Source organism: Ooceraea biroi, chromosome 12, assembly GCF_003672135.1.
Source record: "Ooceraea biroi isolate clonal line C1 chromosome 12, Obir_v5.4, whole genome shotgun sequence".
Taxonomy (NCBI): domain Eukaryota; kingdom Metazoa; phylum Arthropoda; class Insecta; order Hymenoptera; family Formicidae; genus Ooceraea; species Ooceraea biroi.
The window spans coordinates 5,161,735-5,182,406 of record NC_039517.1 but is presented as its reverse complement, the minus strand read 5'-3'; the positions used below and the strand labels follow the sequence as shown (position 1 = coordinate 5,182,406).

Sequence of the window (20,672 nt, the reverse complement as noted above, 5' to 3'; positions counted from 1 at the left end):
TTTCCGCCTGCGAATTCCGAATTCCGGCCTGCGTTGCTCTGTTGCGCTATTCGCGTGTTAGTCGCTCCCGCCTTCTGTATTCTTTTCCACCCCTGTAGCAAGCGACAATCCCCCCGCCGTTCTCCGAGCGCGCTGCGCCTCGCGAGTGCGAGAGAGAATCATTTCTGAACGGTCTACTCTATTTTTTCCAAACTCGTCCTAATGTCTACTCGGCCTGAACCACGCAGACCAAACCTGCCCTCCCTCGCCCTTTCTTCTCCTCCCTCCCCACGCCGTCAACCCCTGTAGCGCCCGACTCGTCATCCCGATTTACTGCCAAGCTGAGTGTTAACGACACACAAAACCACTTTGCTAAACCGGCATAAAATGAGATCTGTAAACCAAGCATGATCGTTCATGCACTGTGTGCTCGGACGAAATAAAATTAAATTGATAAAGTTACAACATGTGCATCCTGAAAATGTCGCACGTCCCACCATACCCCTCTCCCAGGGTATCTCTTTTTCAGCATTCGCGTTCTCCAACGTCGTCTGGTAGGTGGACGTATAGGTGCAAGGAATTGATGAATCAGTCATGGTAGATCGCAAAATGTTTGTATTTTTATAATTTCTTTGATTATAATAACGTACAATGTAATATAAATTTCCGCTTATGTATATTTGTATATATTTCTCTTATGAAGTAACACAACTTGGAAACTATCCTCGGTTGATTCGAATACGTTTCTGTTCGTACCGAATGATTCCGCTTTGAGTTAGTTGAATGTATCGTTTATAATTTTAAGAAGTATTACGTTTTGAATATCTTATTTCTAAACTTAAAAAAATATATATAATAAATTAGTACAATATGAGAAAAGTGGATATATGTAAATAATTCATTTTTTATCAGTCAAGAAGAAACTATTGTGAGATGCTGTCTCACTCGTCGACGATTGCAACTAATTATGATATACCAATACATCACAAGGAGAGAAATTATGAATAATTGAATGCAAAAAATTAATGACATGTTTTATAAAAAGACGTACCGCTATATTATACTTTCATACGTGCGCTTATGTAGGCTAACTAAAAGCTACAAAGCAACATACACAAAACGGCAATAAAAAAAAAGTACAAAATATTCAATACTTACTTACCATCGTTACATAAATAACTCAATAAAAATCCAACATGACGTTGGACGAAGGCGTTGTGACACCAATTTTCCTTTCAAATATTAATTTACTGAATGCAACGTTAATTAATACATTCCGATCAGAATAGAATTATCGCTGGCTCGCGCCGGAAACTTTCAAATCAAACTTGTACGAATAATCTAATGTAATACTTATAAACGAAATTACAAATAGTATAATGGATATTTTTAACAGAATAATTAAACGAGAAGAGGAATTTCCGTTCAGAAACGTTTCCGAATAAATCCATAATTATCCCATATATCGCTACTGACAGCGAGCTATTCTCGACAATCGTGCGCCGTAAAACGGCGTTGATTCCGAAATGAAAGGTACGAAATGTTACGCGGTAACAAGTAGGCACTTGTCCATAACATAGGAAAGGAAGTATGTACAGCGGCGGTAATATTACAACTGTAACAATGCATGGTCTTGTGCGTGTAAACTTATTCCCTAGAATGAAGTAGGCAGGCAACCTTCTCACAAATCAACTCGTCGTTCGGTTGTGATCAACACGAAATACATACGCAAGTTTGGACTGTCAGTCGCGACAGCCGATTTCAGCTGCGGTCGCGTAGAAAACGAGCTTCCTCTTTATATAAAAAATACTTTTAGAAAGATAGGAACTTCGAAAATAGAGAATGATTCCTGGCGTTTGTTCGTGACGCGATCGGCTCCGTCAGGCCCGATCGGGACGCTCGATCGTGCTGACCGATCTCTTCGTCTCGGCATGGAAAGACCTCGGTAACATCGATAGTGCTACACACTAAGAGAAGACAGCTTGTGCGTATGTGAAGAAAAACCTCCGTCTCTTGCGCGATCCTGCTCCTGAGACGCATCCGTATAATGTTCTACGTAAACCTCGGACGCGAACAGGTCTCGCGCCGGTCCACATCTTCCACATTGAACATCGAATCTTGGAAACGATTATCCGTGGTGCATCCCATCGACGAGAGCGTCGGATCGATCTGCGAGCTTGTTACGTGTTCGGGACGTCCAGCTGCCTCAGAGCTTTCTTACTGTTCTCCACGAATTCCTGGAGAAAAGACAGTGTTTCGTGAATGTACATATATTTATACATATTTTTTAATAATATTATAAATGTGTATGTGTTGTATAGGGTGTCTGACATAAGGCGGAAAACCTCTCGCCCACAGATAGATCTCGTCAAACTAAATTAAAAAGTCCTGTAGCATTTTGCGCGTACGACGCGATAACAGCGAGTATCGGATTACAGCGGCAGGCGAGACGACGCGCGGACAATAATTTCTCAGCGTCTCATTCACGCGCTCGTGTTGCCGAGAAAGTGTGTCGTATTTCTTAGAAGCGTCGCCTCGCCTGCCGCTGTAGTCGCGCGCGCGGCTAGCCGTTTCTTATACATCATAAAAAGTCGTCTCGCCTGCCGCTGTAATCCGATTATCGCGTTCTTCGAAATACGTTCGCGTCGCGCGCGCGGCTAATCATTTTTTACGTCATTCACGCCTATTTCCCTCGCTGCCAATCGCGTCCGCTGAATTAGCGAACTTTCTTTACTTAATTACTCGAAATTTTACGTGGTTGTTTGCAAAATGGTAGAGGACTTTTTAATTCAGTTTGACGAGATCTACCTGTGGGCGAAGAGGTTTTTCGCCTTATGTCAGACACCCTGTATATATTATCGTAAATGAATATGCATATGTAGCGATTTATAAGGATTCAAAGGATTCAGATTGCTGATCTGCTTGTGACTGATACGCACCATTAAACCGCGGCTCATGAAGTAAGGCCGGCTGATGCCGTCATTCTTCTCGCAATCCTCGCAGAAGCACAGGAATATCGTGTCGATGATCATCTGTGAAGAATTTTTCGAGGAATCATAGATTTATTTTCATGAATTTTTACTAACATTGTTCAGGTTGTTTTATTTTACATTATCGCTCACCTCATAGATGGATATGAAGCAATGTGCGACCAAGAATGCAAATATACCCGCGAGTGTTATGGGAATCCAAGGATGATGAAGCCCGTCTTTTTTCTGCGAAACAAGAGCAAGATGAAATTGAACAAAAATTAGATATAATAATATATATAATTGATTTATTCGTACCTGCATTAAATAGATGCCAGAGACAACCGTAAGGGTAACGACGAGGACTTTCCCCAAAAACAGGACAAAGTCGCCGACGCTGTTAATCGCCGCTACTCGCAAAATGTTGCTGGACAGTGCTTGGAATGCCTTCCTTCCGCCTGTGCAGAAGTTGCATCCGTATATGGCTGAAAAAAGCAAACACGTATTATTTCTATTCGCTTACTATGATGACAGTATGATGATAATTAAATAAATTTCATAAATTTTCTATTGTTTTGTAGGTTTTACATCGCTATTTCTAAGAATTGTAAGGTAAAATTTGATGAAATTTTTGTATTTGATGGAAGTTTGAAGTCTCTAGCTATCGCTCTTTATCAGCTAAAATTACCTGTTTCGATGTAAGCATTCCTAGTGAGGAATTTCAGGGCGCATTCGAAGCACCACATGCAACATTGACAACACCACATTATCCCATTCACGCAGGCGTTATTGTAACTCTTCAGTCGATTTTGGATGAAGGATATGATGGCTCTGATCAGGCGAACAATGCCTATTATCAAGGCCCCAAAAGCGACGGTACCCATATGATACCTTACAAGATACCAGAAGCCTTTTATCACTGGTAGAGAAAGGCGTTTTTTATCTCTGTAAACAAGATTTTTATTGAAGATTCATATACGACGCCATATAAATAAAATCACGCTCCAAACGGATATGAAAAAATTATTAACAGTAAAATCTGTTAATGTTCACTAAAAAAACGTGTTTAAATATTTAAATCAATGGATAATTTAAAAAATTAATGTAGTTTGGACACATATCATAACGAATAATGTTATTAAAACTTGTACATTACTAGAAAATTTAATAACGTCCAGTAAAATATTTTTTCTATATATAAAAGCCCGCAAATGATGTTAAAAAGTAACATCAAAATTAGTACAAGCAGAAAGTGCTCAATTAGATACCGAAAGATTCTATTTTTTTCATAATTATAGCAAACGTAGTGGTTTTATTCAATTTTTCATCACCAACTACAAGTCTCACCTCGTAAAAAACCATCGGGCAACGGCGCAAGCGACAACCATGTGCTGGCAGCCCAGGTAGAACTCGCACGCTACGAAGAACAGGAACAGGTTGTACCACCTGGTTGCCTAAAATTAATTCCGCTTGTCAAAGGGTCACGCGTTTAAATGATTGAGGATTGAACTGACATGTAAATTAAAGTGACGTACAAGCAGCAGCGCATCCTTTTTGAAGTGAGTATGATTTTTCCGATTTATATAAATATCGCCGGCGCTCTCGATCCACAGCATGCAGTAGATCCAGGCCACCACCGTACAGCCGATCAGCAGGTATGTCTGAAAAATAGAATCGCGCATGTCGATAAACATTTAACTCGTCAATTGAATTTGGCTTCTGGATTGGAGGCGCGGTTTTTGTTACTTTGATCCCGACGTTTTGGGAACATTTCAGTCCACTTCATCAGGGTAACCTGACATTAAATTACTTCTCGTAGGTTTTCCAATGTAGGTAGAGATTAATCAATAATGAGAGGAGCGAGAAGAGGGGATTCGGTCAGCCAAATTTAACATATTGTATCAGAATTACATTTTTCAGGTTTTGGATATTCCTAGGCACTTTTGATAAAAATGTTATTTCGCGAGTTTGTTTAAACTTAATTTCTCCATTTATACTTTTCATATATTATGATCAAACTTCTACAAAAAGCTAGATGCTTAACTCGAAAGCTAATGTTCATCAACACACTGTGTCAAAAACTTGGAAGGATGGAATGTCATTGCACTGGTCTTCTGTTTGCAGTCTGTGTTCAGATTGTTGGGATGCTTGTAATTTCGAAAGAATCCCTGTATTTTCTAGGGAAGCAACTGTCAGTCTCAGCTAACAAAGTTTGATAAAACAAGATGCGTCCAGTTCTCAAGTTATGTTCCGTTAGAATTAATTGTTATTTAATTCATCCGTAGAATTAATTGTCATTTAATTCAATTAATATGACTGTCCATGAAGATCATAATACTCACGAAAATCGGCTGGAACAGCAGCACCGGCATCGCGCACACGGCTTTGCCCGCCTCTCGGAACAGCTGCATCACCAGTTGGATCCTCTTTCGCATGACCAGAACCACCAGGAGGACGATTACCTACGGGAACACATGAGAGTGCATGAGCATTTTGCGGGACTCGCGCGAGCGTTTATGGTAGGTCGGTAGAAAGTAGCCTCTTACAGTAACGACGGACATAATCACGGCGTAGATAAAGTACGGTTGCACGCTGGAATCCTCTGGCATTATCTCGTGGTTCTCAACATCCTTCTTCTCATGGTACCACGTCATCCTGCGCGCAAAGAATGAAACTCGTGACGAGGTCGTGCACGCGAATCTCGAATTTGATTGTTTGGTTCATAAATGACAATTTGATTGAAATAATTTACCAGAGATACGTCGTGCCGCCGATACTGGCCACAATTGCGCCGATCAATACGATATAAATGACATATTGCACCATGTAGCGGAAGGCGACCAGGATAGCGAGCGAAAGTGCTGAAAAATTGTCGGTCACAAATCGATCACTCAGCCTCCCCGTTCTCTGTCTCTTGGGAGTGAAAACTTATTCCCGAGATGTATATAATACACAAGAGTCACATCCTTGATAAGAGAGACTCGATAGAAAAGTTATACTCTCTTCCGACGAGAAAGCAAACGTCACCTGGAATCTTTCAGGTTTACGTTACGTTGCATCGGATAAGTATACCTTAAGAGACATTTTTGAGTTCTTGAACGTGAAATGAGATTGAAGATTCGCGACAAAATCGAATCAAATAAAATTCAAAATGAGTTGATGGAATCGGAGAATCGAGATAAATTAATTGAATTACTGAATCAAGATAAAATGAATTCTGAAGCGACACGCACACACGGGTAAATAAGTATTTGCATATTGCGGAGAGATGAAAAAAGCACATGTACACACGCACACGCGTGTTATATTTTTGTAATACGCACCCAGTGCTATAAGTAAAAGGTATACCAATTCGCGCCATGCAATTCCCAGATCGGTCACTGCTTCCTGAAATAACATCTGAAATAAGAATCGTCGACTCACACACTTAAATACATTTGCAATAATTCTGATTAGTTTAAGAGCACTCTGTTAATTACTATCCTGTTAGTTATCTTCTTCAATTCATTTAAACTAATTTGTTTCGATTAAGTTCAGTCAGAAACACGCAGAGATTATCACAGAGATTGTGGTTATCATTATTATGTTTTAAAAAAAACATGCAACTGCTTTTAGAAAATTGGGTCAATTTGATTCACGAAGGATTGATTTAAACATGACACGAGACATACTGAGTATGACATGAGTAAAATATTCCAATAAACTATTGCCAAATTGATTTTTTATGGAATGCAGCTCTTTTATAGGCGATTCTGCGGGGTGAATGACTTTTTAATAGAATAAATTTCTAATATTATATATGTGTAACACATCTATAGAAACATACACATCTATAGAAACATGCATACACATTTATATATTCATCTATTTTGAAATTGTAATATAGAAAAAGGAAAAAGATAGAAATGTAGATGTTTGCTATCAAAAACTAATATAAAATGGCATGCAATTCAGAACAAGCTATGTAACAAAATGTAATTTAAAAATATAGGTATGTAATAAATATTGCAAAACGAAGTAAAAATTTGAAACTTGTGCAATCTCGTTCTGCTTCTATCTCAGAATTTCTTTTTATTTTCGGAATTCAAGCTCAAATTCCAACCAATTAAAGGGCCAATCATTTTTTTATAAATCATATCAGAGAGAGAAAGAGAAAGAGAAAGAGAAAGAGAAAGAAAAATCACATACCCTATAAAAACTGTCCAATCGAAGAGTCCTTATTATAGAGTTAATGGTGTCGGTCTCCTTTTTGTGCACACAGCGATTGAAGATTAATATTCTGCGAGATACAAAAACGAAAATCAGTTATTAAAAAAAAGACAAAGGATGAGGGGTGCTTAGCATCCCTCTTTAATCTCAATTTCAGCATAAAAGGCTAATTTATATCAACTTAGAGCTCGATTATATATATTTTAGAATTTATTATAATATATATATACATACACTAGAATATCATGCAATGAGTCTCGTTTTTTCACGTGATACAAACCTGTCCGCAGAAGTGCAATTCGCCACGCATTTACGGCTCTTCACTCCGTTAACTCCAATGTCCACCTCGAGATACCTGAATAAACGTGGGAAATAAAACTGACAACGTACGTAAACTACCAGTTATTGATTACTACGATTAAGTCGTACAATCTTTCGATACAGTAACGTAGCGAATAAAATACGAAATAATCATGTATTTAGGAAAATCATTATAATTAATTTGTTTAAGATCATTAAATTATCTTATGTTTTAACTGTCTTGCGGGCAGATCGTGAGTCGATCTCGTATTTCCGGAATAGTATAAACGTAAATTGCACTCACGGCGTATGGGTATAGTCACCGCCTCTGCGCGGAAAATTCGGATTGTTCTCCCTCAAGTTTACACGGCCGCAGACGTTGCCGTTATCGTCGTAGCCATTTATGACACGGTAAATATCACCCTTCTTCACAACATTCGTCATCATGAAGGCCTGTGCGTGCGAAAGAATGTTAAACAGATTGCGAAGGGAAAACAGAATCGTATAATCACTTACGAAGCCACCCGCGAGCGCGAGTATGATGATCACAGCAAAGAAGTCTGTACATGATCGGTCTTTCACGAAGATCTGCTCCGAGTAGGCGGGCGGTGAACCCTGAGGTGTCTGAAAAGAAGGAGCGAGGCAAACACAAAATTATTAAAACAAATGACTGTTATTTTACCGTATTAAAACTTACTGCTATTATTTTATCTCGATTTATCTCGATAACACCGATAACAAGATATTTGAGTTAAATCCAAAAAAAAGAGATCAAGAGATCGGGGTCAGAGACCCCGGAGCATATCCACAAATCCAACTCTTTATCGCAAAAATCATGGAATTATTTATCGCATATCAAATGAATCTAATTAATTAATTCGAGGAAATGAAGATATCCGTTTCACCGTTCCATTAACACCGTATAATTAATTCAGCAAATTAATTCCGAGGAATTTACATCGCGTGTTTAAGGGACTTTTACGTTTCGATGTACTCTCTCTCCGGCGAATGGGCTCCATTGTGAAATGTCCGGGTTCTTTTTTCGACGTACGTCCCCAACAGAGTGGAAACCGAACGCTTACCGTGGGTTCCACCTTGGACGAAGGCTCGTCCGCACACCCGCAACAACCCATTTCCGGACTGGTCGGGGCGGCTGGCTCCTGTAAACAAGCTTCGTGTTCGTCCTCTTTCTGGTCGGCCCTCGGCGAGGCTATCGCTTCCGATGCACCAGCTTTGAGAACACACGAGATGCATTTATCAGATGTTTGTTGTCATCAGGCTTATCAAATCCGCGAGAATGATTAACATCGCGTAATTATCGCGTTGCGCGCGAGTGAGTAAGTGAGAGATAGTCACACCCTTTTGAGAAGCAATGTGTCGACAACTTTATCGCGGTCTTGACGTTACATTGCATTGTATCAAAACACTCGGAAGTGAGGATAAAAATAGCATAACGCGATATCGAACGTTCTTCTCTGGAATCCATCGGAAATCCATTGGGGCTGAAAGTGTCGGTGACTAAAAATAGAATTCTTGAATGTAACTGCCGATAATTGAAAAACTAATTTACCAACATGAACGAATACTTGGTCTGTGTGCGATCGAAATAGCGGCAACTTTGATGTCGGCTGCAAACCAATGTCGCGATCGCCATCGGTATTTTCCGAGAGGCGGTCTTTGAACGAAACCTGGGTCACGTCGATATCGATCGATTAATACGCCGGCGAAGTTGCATGCTCGGATATTGTTATCGCAACGCCGATCACCGGGAACCACACATCATCCATGGTAACACGCGCGAAACACTATTACGATCGCTCAAGAACAGAATTCCACGGTGCCGGCTCAGCGTATTCAGCGTTCTTCCAACGAAACCCCATGGAAAGTAAATACCGTCGCGCGATTGGTCCTTAAATCCGTGCACCGCGCCAGGAAGAATGAATCGGTAGAAATAATTGTTGCACAAAAAAAGATGTAATCCGCGGCGTGTCACATAACATCGTCTCGTGCAGCGATTCCAAGCAAGATAATTAAATAAAATATTTAGTATACATAAAATAATTAATATAATAATACATGCACTTTTATGATACAAAGAACATAGAATGCACGGAGTGTCCAGATTCTGGTGAGATTTATTTAAAAAAATTTTTTTGAAGCGTTATTCCTTGATAAATGATTGCGTTATGAAGCATTTAAGTTATGATTACCTAAACTTTCAAGGCGCTATTTCATGCGTCATTAGTATTGACGTTGAATGTGATAGTATCTTATCGCGCGTCGAAAAAATACGCTAATGGAGGATCAAAAAGACGCCAGAGTCGCGCATTGCAAATACATGCTAAGAGCGACCGATATTGATCCGGATTGAAAAACATCGCAACTGGTAACAAAGCACGATATTTTCAATATGAGAAAAGAGAAAAGAAAACAAGAAAGCGCGCATGCAGAGGATCCGAATCGAGACATTGTTCACCGTTTTCTTTAAATCGCAAAAAATCGTCCACAAGAAATTCATACGGGAAAGTCTAACGGTGGACGCTGATTATTATTTAAGTGTTTTGAATCGTTTGTGGAACAGGATTCGAGTTCGACTTGAATATCGAGAGCAAGGCATTCTTGGTCGCTTCTGCACAAATTCAAGAGTGCACACGATTTCTTGGCCAGACAAAGCTCGTATTCGGCTGATTTCACTCGGTATGGCTTCCGGTTATTCTCAAAACTCAAGTTGGCGATGAAAGCACAGCATCACGACCGTTTAGCACATCCAAAGAGCTTCGATCGCTTCGTTTTGCAAGCGATTCCGAAAACGGAATATGTGAACTGCTTCGATAAATTTTTTTAGTGGCTTCCAGCGTTGTATTGACTCAAAAGGAGTGTACTTTGAATAACAAAAAATATAAATAAAGACAAAAAATAATTGACGTCTTGCATTTTTTCGATATCGTCGCACCAAAACCTGGACAGACCGCGCACGTAAATACAACTTATTGTTAGTTAAACAGAATAGCGCCAGAAGGAAAACGCGATCGTAATGCGACACGCGAAGTTGACAGATCTCTGCATCAGACGTCGTCATAAATCCGTTGCACCGCGCGACGCGCAACCCGCAGCGAACAATGGCGAACAATAGCAGTTCATCGAGCGGGAAGCAACTTTTACTACGGCCGGCGGAAAATTTATAACAATTACGGGGATAAGAAAAAAGTACATTGTAAGTCGCACGTGTGCGTGTATCGGGCGCAGTGGGTTAATGCTGCTTTCGTGTTTCAGTCACGAAAGAAACACGGGAGAAGTTCGCCGGGAGGTGCCGTTCAGCGCAAATGGGGCCTAAGTCACGCGTTCCGCCGTTGAGTGACAGTCATGGATGCGGGTTATCGGCGTGACCGAGGCGTTACGATTACGTCATTACTCGGCCGGCTTCCTTGTAAACGGCTAGTCTCGCCGTTAATGCGAGATAATACACGCGAGAGCCGCGATCGCTAACGCGCTTAGCTCACTCCGCGTTCCCAGTGCTGCGACTCGACGGCGTTTAAACGCCAACTTGGGCGATGAGGGTTCAGTATGAGCGAGGAGATCTTGTTAGCGACCTCATCATAATTGGCGCGTTAATGAAGAATTTTATTAATGAAGGTCGCCACCGCGGGCCTCTATTTATTGTTCACACATTGGAAGGATTAGTAAAAAGCAGCACGTTAACGAATCACATATTTTTAAAACGAACTCCGATTAATCGGGAATGAATCTCGTGATCTCCTGATAAAACTATTGTGATATATTCGTCGAAATTCGTTGCTACTCGCACGTATCAATGCATCGTTGCTCTCTTGAATTTAACCAGGGCAACTGGACTGGATTAGTAACACTTAATTATTGAAAGAGTGTAATTGTAAGCAGCACTCGTTTGCTGGAATTTTAATAACGATCTTATTTTTGTTACCACTTTCGGCAGTTAAATATGATTGATTCTTTTTTAGTTCACTTGAATTTATTGCAGTACTGTGTTTATAACCGAGTTTGCGTTTATAACTGTATTTTAGTAAAAACAAGTAAAAAACATTGGCTCTATAATTCACGACTGATTCTATTTAAGAGTAAGACAATCGGTTTCAGGGCCGCGCGTGATGCAACGGCTCCTGGATTTCCTGGAATGTCTCAAAGAACGCAGAACTCTGCTTGAAATAGCTATTAGTTCATTCGTGTCCGATATAAAAGTCTATCTTTTAATAAGTATATTCATCAGAAGTCTGGCCTCGAATATGTTTAATACGATATTCGCCCCATATTAAATCTGCTATAATGTACAAATTTATATTATTATAAATTAATATTATTATATATTAAAATGTTACATTTATCATATTAAAAGGAACATATAATAAATTATACGAACTAATCATATTCGCATTATGAAAAGACAGACCCAAACTTAACCACGGATTATTTCATATCGCTTTTACGTCTCGCGTAAGACAGAGATTACTCTAGCATGAAAGCTTAATCTCCCGTGTATCTCATTGAATTAACGAACACACCGTCATCGGACCACCATCATTCAAACATCGACGCGGCTGACACGACCGCGGTCGAATTAAACTTTAACGCGTCTGGCAATCCGCCCACATTAATCAAATTGCCTCCCCCCTCTCTCTCTTCGACGTATGCACACCGCGCGTCTCGCAAGGAACACTCGTTAGAGAGTAGACGTACAAGACAGATTAACGCTCTCCGGAGCCGTCGGCGTCGATTCCGCCTCTCGCCGTCATCGTCTGAACAATGTAAGCATTCACGATTTTGCTCCGCTTGTCGTTCAACGATCACATAGAGTCAACCGATACGATAACGCCTAATCGGTACGAGCGGTATCGCATTTTTTACCGCACGTGATGCGAACGATCAGTGCAGTCGGCCATCCTTATCGCGAATAGTAAAAAATTAATTTAATCTTAATGGTAAACATCGAAACTGCAGATAATGATTATTCGTTATCGCTTTATTACGTTCAATTATAATCCCGATTTCGTTAATCTCTAGCGAAGCTATTACATGCGCGAAGATAAGCGGTTTTAGGGATTTTAGGGCGCGTGAGAGATACAACTCCTATTAGTCCGGTTTCCAGGGGAGAACTCTCGGAGAACTCTCGTTGGAAGAACTCTTATTGAAGAAACGAGTCTCACTTATTGTCGCGACACTTTCATTGTCATGTTGCCTCTGCGTGCGAAAACCGTGAACTTTTCCACACATACACACACAGGATTAAAGATTATTTGTTGAATAAGACCGAGTACGAATTGGAAATAGAGAATATATCTCAGAAAAACGCTTCAGCGCTTTTAGCAACTCGACAACAGAACTCCGCAACTCCGAATAGAAGCGAATTGTTAATGACAACCTAGCAAATGAAGTCGTTTTTGTTCACTCCTTAGATCGGTGGCACGTACAGAACCATAAGCAGTGAACAGAATCGTAAGCGGTAAGTGAATCGACCAGTCACAATCGAGATTTCACAAACAGTCAGGTTGAAACTTCAAACTAAATCCTAAGTCCCACTGCTTGTGGTTTTGCACGTGCCTTAGAAACGCTCCATCATATAGTTGACGGAGTTTCATGTTTAATCTTCCCTTCTTTTATTAAATTCCAATTTTATCTTAATCTTAACATCGAGAGCAAATCGACGGTAATCCAATTATCACATTCGACATCCCGAGTTTGCAGCATTTTCGGGTGCTCCCTCATTCGCGCGTGGGCGTAAGTTAGTCTGTGGACCGGGTTTAAGCTAATATTGAATAGCTCGGTCTGTCACATGTGTCACATGCGAGTCAGCTTGCAGTTTGCGCTGCTTATCTTACACACGACATCGTGCGGTCCCACGAAACCACGATGATTCGAGAGTATCGGATGTATCGATGGTATCGAGCAATATCTCTCTCTTTCTCTCTCTCTTCCCCTTTCGTGTGAATGAGCGAGCGATGCTGTAGAGTTACCCCTGGCGGATGGCGGCATTGCGAATTATTTTCGCGCCGGTGACCCGCATGCCGGGATCTATTTTCGCGTTATGCAAAGGCTTAGAAGATCCGACGGAGTTGGCTCACGCAAATTTGCGGCGAGTCGTGCTACCGGAAAACTTACGGGAAGTCAGGTGGCCCCCGCCCGCGTTTTCAATGAAACTTGAGAGCTCGCGCGGCGAGTTGAAAAATTATTGTGTCGAAAAATTTCCGGGCGGAAAGTCACGGAATCCGCTCGCGGGTGCAGTCTTCCTTTTCAACTTCGTCTCTCTTTCTCTCTCTCTCCCTCTCCTATCTTCCTCCGTATTTCTTGACGAGATGAGCCGCGTGGGACGAAGACGCGTGCGAGCTGGGGACATCGGAGAACGCGGCGGGTCTACGGTTTTTCGCACGCTCGCGATGGAAATCGCGCAGAACAGCGGAATGAAGACATGAGGGACAATGGAAAAGCTCGGCGGCTAAACGATGAGCCGGAGCGAACCTCTACCGCTCTAATTATACGCTGGTACGAGGAATTAAGGAGGATCATGAGTCACTATCACGATTGCACACGCGCGCCCATGGAACATGCTGGAAACGCAGCCGACAACGACGTCGGTCATCAGAGAGTTCAACGTCCATGCGTACAGTACAGATCCCCGTTATATGGGGGTCTGCTGCTATGTACGTTGCATGTTATATTAATTCGCGCAATACAAACCCCCTGAGTTATAGATATATATTATGTATTGGGTTGTAACATGTATTCGTCCCGTTTTTTAGTGTTTTTAATAATGAATATAAGATACAAGTACTCATATTATTAGAAACAGTGAAGAAACGGGACGAATATATGTTACAATCCAATATTAATATGGAAATATTTATAAACTTAAATTTTTACGTATAAAATATTATATTATGAATATATAAATACAGTAAGATATATATTGTTATAACAAGCCTGCAAATCTCTAATCTTAGTTGCATATATCGTAAGGATTAGTTGTGTTTTGTTACATGTATTTAACTTAATTCAGTTGATTTATCACGTGCACATATTTATACGAGCACTGCCGCAATTTTTCCACCACATTATACGAATCCATGTTATATGAGACGGCGTTATACGGGGTCTACTATAATATGTACAATACAGTGTGTACACACACGGCGAGTATACACATTTATTTTATTTGTTGTCACTTTGTGTATGTATGTTCATGATATTATAATTTTACATTATTCAGTTATGTTCGCGTCAACGATCGTTCGTTTACTGTCGCTTGATAATTAATTGTTTCCAATGATTTGCTTTATGAATTTGTGAATCCGGTCGTTTTGTAGATAAATTTACTTGACGCACTGTTAATTATCATTAATAATTGTTACTGCGCCTTCACTAGACAACAACGCCAACAACAAGCGCAGGAACCACAAGGGTCCACCACGAGAGAAATCAAATCGCTGGCTGCAGATGGGATGAAAGAATTTCCACTTAAAAATTAGTAACGCAACTGTTCCCTCTCTACATAACGTTCAGTTTTCCTGCTTCTTCTTCGAAGAAGCAAGTTTGTAAGCTGTACGACGATATCTCTACCAAACAACTCGGATAGCGCCCGATAATCAGAAATACGTTATCCGATGACACACAACGTCATTGAAACTCGATATCAAGTGCGGTTAATCCGACTCCACGATACTCACATTATAAAATGCACCCCTGAGAGCTTTCACTCCTGCAGCCTCGCACTCGCACTCTCTTGCGAATCTCGCACTCTTATACTCGGCGTAGGAGATCAAGCACTTCCGGATTGAACATGCGTGAAGAATCAGGCTTCAGGAATTGTCCAAGAAACAAAGCACGAGACACAATGTCAAATCAAGCAAAAGAGAATAGCTTCGAGCTTCCCAACGGATGACGATGATGTACGAGATAAGCACAGATGTACAGATGCGCTCGAGTGACGAACTTCAAATGTGAAAGCATACCTGATGCTTCTTCCCGTGAATATGGGGGAGTCACCTGAACATCTGGAGGATTTCATGAGGGATACCCGAGGCCTGAGGGTGCCCGATTTAACAGCTACGCCCCCTTTGCCTTTCACCCAGGTATGCATTTCCCGGTCCCAAATTCGGAGAATTTGGGATTCTACGGCTTCCAAAGTGTGGTGTTACGCCGGGCTGCTCAGTTGACAATGTGCATTACATCTCCTAACATATATAACTCAAATAGCGCAGTCTTGTACAACACAGATTCGTATGACGCGAAGAAACATTAAGGCAGTGCTCGTATAACGCGATAAATCGCGTTACAAAGTTATATTGTAATATATACTAGGTATATATATTTTTTTTTATCAGAAATCGCCACAATGCTACTCTCAGGGTGGTCTTCATAGCCCATTGTTATAAGAAGGTAGTCTTAATCTTAAATATATATCTTTTAGAGACCAATACAGCTATCTAAATGGCTAACAAATATCTTAGGATCAAATTTAAGACGTGCGTAATATAAGAACGAGCTATGAATACCAGCCTCAGATTAGGCGGATTCAGGCTTCCGAGCGTCAGCATCAGCATCGTCGGAAGGCTGTGACGCACGTGATGCAGTAATACTGTCACGCTCCGCCATAATTATGCAGCCACCTGCGTGATTGTCGATCGCGAGCTCTCTGCCGGCTAATCTTGTTTTAATTACGTAATCTCTGAGCGCGCATCCGTGATTAGCCAGCGCAGAGATCGCGAGCGGATTGACGCAGATTGATCGGTGATACTTACGTAAATCGGCTCCAGCTGCTGTTGTGCGTTACGAGCCGGTCCTTTCTCTCTCTCTCTCTCTCTCTCTCTCTCTGATCTAATCTATTGTTGGTCGGATGACGGTCCCGAAACGCATCTGGCATTCCCAAACCCGCCACCGGTTCCCGATTATCTCTGTCGATTTTATCGCGGCTTTCACAGCTCGAACTATGCTCGACGAAACAATGACGCCCGGGGATTCTCGCGTAGGTGCGACATTATCACTCGCGGGATTACGCAAGGAGCTCATTGGGCTTAAAAGTTTAATCGCTCGACGGCCGCGAGGGCGTGTGCATAACGCGCTCCGAAACGGAATTACTGGATATGGCATATCGGACCGACCGATCAATTGATGCGTGACGGGAATGCTTTAGTCCATCGAGTTGGCAATTTTTTTTTCGTACTCTCTTGAATCTAAAATCGGCTCGATAATGAGAGGTAACACGATGATCAATTGAGTTAATCTGTTTTCGGTAAGGCAATGATAGGCGCAACTTTGGCCGCAGTTTGTTGGTCAAATTTGTTTCACTGTAACACGCGGTGTTGGTTAAATCCTCTCTCTATATATGTTGAGCGATCAACATTGTTTTATTCTCTCGCTTTATAGTGCGTTCGAAAATTGCTGTGATTGCTGTCAGTAAAAAAGATAAAATTGGCAACATTGAAAATTACTGCTGGTGCTGCGTTTTTTTTCTCCTACCAGTAAATCTATCTATATCTATTGCTACGTAATCTGTTGCTACGTAAACAAAAAATACGAATAAATAAATACGAAATTGGGATACGTAATTACAGAGCATTATCAATATCAAGACGTGTGTAAGAGGTAAATTATTCACAAATGTTATCATAATAAAAGATATTTCTCCTAATACAAATGCATTAATTTTTATTTGTAATACTTAGACTCAGGTATGTTACTGGAATTTGAGAAGAATGTCTTTGCTTTCTCGAGAAGCATTTGTATTAGGAGAAATATCTTTTATTATGATAACATTTGTGAATAATTTACCTCTTACACACGTCTTGATATTGATAATGCTCTGTAATTACGTATCCAATTTCGTATTTATTTATTCGTATTTTTTGTTTACGTAGCAATAGATATAGATAGATTTACTGGTAGGAGAAAAAAAACGCAGCACCAGCAGTAATTCTCAATGTTACCAACTTTATCTTTCACAGCAATTTTCGAACGCACTATTAATGTTCCAGCGAGAGAATCCGCTTTTAGAGACGTATGTCGAGAAAGAAAGAGAGAGAGGGGGGAGGGAGGAGGGAGAGAAAGACGATCTTCGCTCTGTATCAAACTTAACCTCGGCAGATAACGCGAGCAATGGCAGTATATAAGGATTATAGCAACGTAAACGGATGTGGGTCGTACCTTGATGAAGATTTCGCGCGGCGTCATTCACGCATTATGATAATCCGGCGTTCCTCTTCGTCGCTCAATTATTCATGAGGCGCGAGCCGGAACCGGCGAACTCTCCCGCTCGTTTCCTCCTCTCCTTGACAGGAGGACTTTTGAGATCGCCGCGCCTTTAATCCCGAAATCCCCGGGAAGTACGCGCGTTTATTTCCTCCTGAATCTCGCGCGGAGCAAACGTAACGGACACTTCTGCCTTTACTGGCCTTTACACGCCGACCGATAAATCTGAACGGAGCGCTTGTTGTTTGGACTCGCGTAGCCTTTGCCTTCGCGATCGATCGATGCACTATCAACACAGCCGGCTGAAGATAGGCTCGTGGCGTGGCTGTTTGCTCGATTTAGCTCGTATGTACCGTAGATTCCCGGTGGGGACATCAAAAGAAACTGTCCCGCGCGGTGCGGGTGCGTGCATCTCTTTACGTATAAGTGTCGCTGCCTTTTGTGTGTTATTGGATTGTAACATATATTCGTTCCGGCTTTTTAGTATTTTTAATCCTCCAATATTCGCATGCGCAGAAGCGCTTTTTTATTATATGCATCTATCTATGACACACGAAAATATGACAAGTTAATAGTCTGAAAGCCTGTGATGCGTGGTCTTTCCGTGAAAACGTGACGTTTTGACACGTCGTATTTGCATTATAATTTCCCGTTCCCATTGTTTTGTTGCTCGGCTATTAGTGGCAACTATAAATTAATATATCTCCCACTGGGCACTATCGAATCGATATTTAAAGAAAATTATTACAAGATTGCAATGCGAGATAAGACAATAGAGAGATAAGATTATTGTGCGAACAACGAAGAAATATAAAGTGTACATTGAAGGAAACCAAGGCGAGGCCGGCCGTTTCCGGTTAAGGCCTTTTGTCCCAGTACATGATTCATTGGCCTTCACGGGGAATTTCTTGGCAGCCGTATTGTCCGCGTTCTCTAAACGCTATGGGCTCCAATTAAAACGCGGGAGAGCCAACAAGCCGAGTTCCCGTTATGCGCTTTCTCTCCCTTTGAGTCGGGGAAATCTTTGCATGCGCAAAGCAAAGTTAATGCGCACGATAACTGATCGGTTAAACGATTTTGCAAGCGATTATTAAGTCTTGTGAGCAAGGTTCGCGGGAGAACGATGCTCGCTCAGCTGCGGAGCGCGTTTGCGAGAATGCAGCGCAGAGTTGCATTCGACACGCAAAACACAAACGCCCGTGATTGTAATGGGCCGATTAGTAGTTAATTCGTCCGGTACTGGAGGCTAATTACGATCAAATGACCGCTAAAAATTATTAAAAATTAGAGTCATCGAGAGTTTTCATTTTTAATTCTTGACACGTTCAGTGTGACGCATCGATGACAGAGAGACCAGTGTCACACATGCAACGATCTTTCCTTTCACCGCTATAATTTCAAATAAAGTCTATCTTGTTAGCATCAAAAGTAAGAAAAACGGAGAGTGGTCTGTGGTAAACGGTTTTTTTTTTACCACATGGCGGTAGCGAGGGTGTTAATTTAGTATCGCCATTCGACCATTTTGCTTCAACTTTGCTCTCTCAGTAATGAACCGGACCCACGTGTTAAGACAGTGGATACATTGCCGAGACCAAAGTAGGTCTCCCGGTATTAACGCGACACCGGAAACCGCTACGGGCTCGTTTTTCTCTCCTTTTCGTCGCGACAAACATTTGTCATCGCATCGTAAGCGTTTTGCGCTTGTACATGTCGCTTCAATGTAGCCAAGGACACACGGGTACGCGTGCACCTGCGTGCACCAGTGAGCGGAACGCCTGCGAATGAGGATATTCGCGCGTCCATTCTCGTCTCCTCCGCGAAGCGTAAAGCAGAGTTCATATTATCGGACTGCGTCGCGAGCTGGCCGTGAACTCATTACTATCGCGTCGAAACGGTTCGAAATCGTTCGATTCGATAGTAATCGGTTCGCGGTCAAGTTCAGCTCGCGACGCAGCACAATAATGTAGACTCTGCTTGAAGAAAGTTTCCCGTTCGTTGAAATTATTGATTCCGCGATTATTAATATTTATTGTCGGTTGCGGCTGATAAATTTATCAAATTGGCGGTATCGATAAATTGTTAATGGATGCAACGGTCGCAAAATATTCCATGCACTGCCGATATAAATATTGTCAATACCGTTCACGTTTTTGCGTCCGACACCGAACAAACTTTCTCGGGGCTTCTTGAGAATCTTCCTGAATGTAATGAAACGAACAAACATTTCATTAGTACATGCGTACGTGTGCGGACGATCAATAATTAGAAACGGCGGTAAACGTCGCGCTCCTAGAAGCGGGTATACGGAAACGCGAAGGCATGCATTTGCGGAGCAGCGGGATCTCCCATCGCCACGCAACGGCGCCAACTTGTAAACCGTGTCACGATCTGCGTAACGATCGCGGCACACCTGTGGGCGCAGCTCGGGCAAGAGTTTTCTCTGAAGAAAGAAAAAGAGGAAAACCGCGCGGCCTAGGTGCAAAGCGCCAACGGTTCCGTGCGACTTCGACCTACTGGGAGTCGTTCAAGTTCCCGAGTTTGGGTTCATAGCTTCAGCCGATACCAGCCAGCGAGCGTCGCCTTATCATGCCCGACGAAAGCGACGAGGCTAGGCGCGTGCGTCTGAATCCCAAGAGAAGCCTGGCGATCCCGATTAGATTACAGCGAGTATGGCGGCGACCAGTGAGCCGTTAGCATTCCAACAAGGAAACTAACGCTAACGAGGAAACAATGTTGGCGACCGAGCTCAGTCGCGTCTAGCTCTTAGCTGTGCTCTGCCTGTCAAGGCAGATCCGATCGCTGCGACCATGATCTATCTCGAAGCACTCGGAACTCTTACTGCAATCTTGCTGCGATCTATGAACCGGTTATTTTTGCGTCGGTCATTTGTGCCGGCTGATATACGTCGGTGTGTGCACGCTCGCGTTACTCAGAGAGTAGAACGGGGACTCTCCGCGCCGGACACCAGTGTGTCGTAGATTTAGCTGCTCGCGCGAGCTCCTC

At 42.0% G+C, this 20,672-nt stretch overlaps 1 protein-coding gene across 6 annotated transcripts in view; it reads right to left on the bottom strand.

Annotated features, from left to right (window-relative positions):
* Positions 1 to 86: 86 nt before the first annotated feature.
* LOC105277756 (choline transporter-like protein 1) overlaps positions 87 to 20,672 on the bottom strand; it is a 27,799-nt gene continuing 7,213 nt past the window's right edge. For 2 of the 6 annotated variants that reach the window (XM_026974318.1, XM_026974321.1), the window contains exons 2-16: positions 8,540 to 8,688; positions 7,974 to 8,081; positions 7,762 to 7,910; positions 7,438 to 7,512; positions 7,137 to 7,227; positions 6,272 to 6,335; positions 5,701 to 5,809; positions 5,495 to 5,603; positions 5,291 to 5,410; positions 4,484 to 4,609; positions 4,296 to 4,402; positions 3,637 to 3,893; positions 3,102 to 3,433; positions 2,919 to 3,011; positions 87 to 2,216 (exon numbers count right to left, since the gene is read on the bottom strand). In XM_026974318.1, coding sequence (XP_026830119.1) covers positions 2,160 to 2,216; positions 2,919 to 3,011; positions 3,102 to 3,433; positions 3,637 to 3,893; positions 4,296 to 4,402; positions 4,484 to 4,609; positions 5,291 to 5,410; positions 5,495 to 5,603; positions 5,701 to 5,809; positions 6,272 to 6,335; positions 7,137 to 7,227; positions 7,438 to 7,512; positions 7,762 to 7,910; positions 7,974 to 8,081; positions 8,540 to 8,688 — 1,946 coding nt within the window. In that variant the 3' untranslated portion in view covers positions 87 to 2,159. Of the gene's footprint in view, positions 2,217 to 2,918; positions 3,012 to 3,101; positions 3,434 to 3,636; positions 3,894 to 4,295; positions 4,403 to 4,483; positions 4,610 to 5,290; positions 5,411 to 5,494; positions 5,604 to 5,700; positions 5,810 to 6,271; positions 6,348 to 7,136; positions 7,228 to 7,437; positions 7,513 to 7,761; positions 7,911 to 7,973; positions 8,082 to 8,539; positions 8,689 to 16,222; positions 16,240 to 17,624; positions 20,654 to 20,672 lie in introns of those variants that run through there. The other 4 variants (XM_026974319.1, XM_026974320.1, XM_026974322.1 and 1 more) reach the window with 4 other exon arrangements.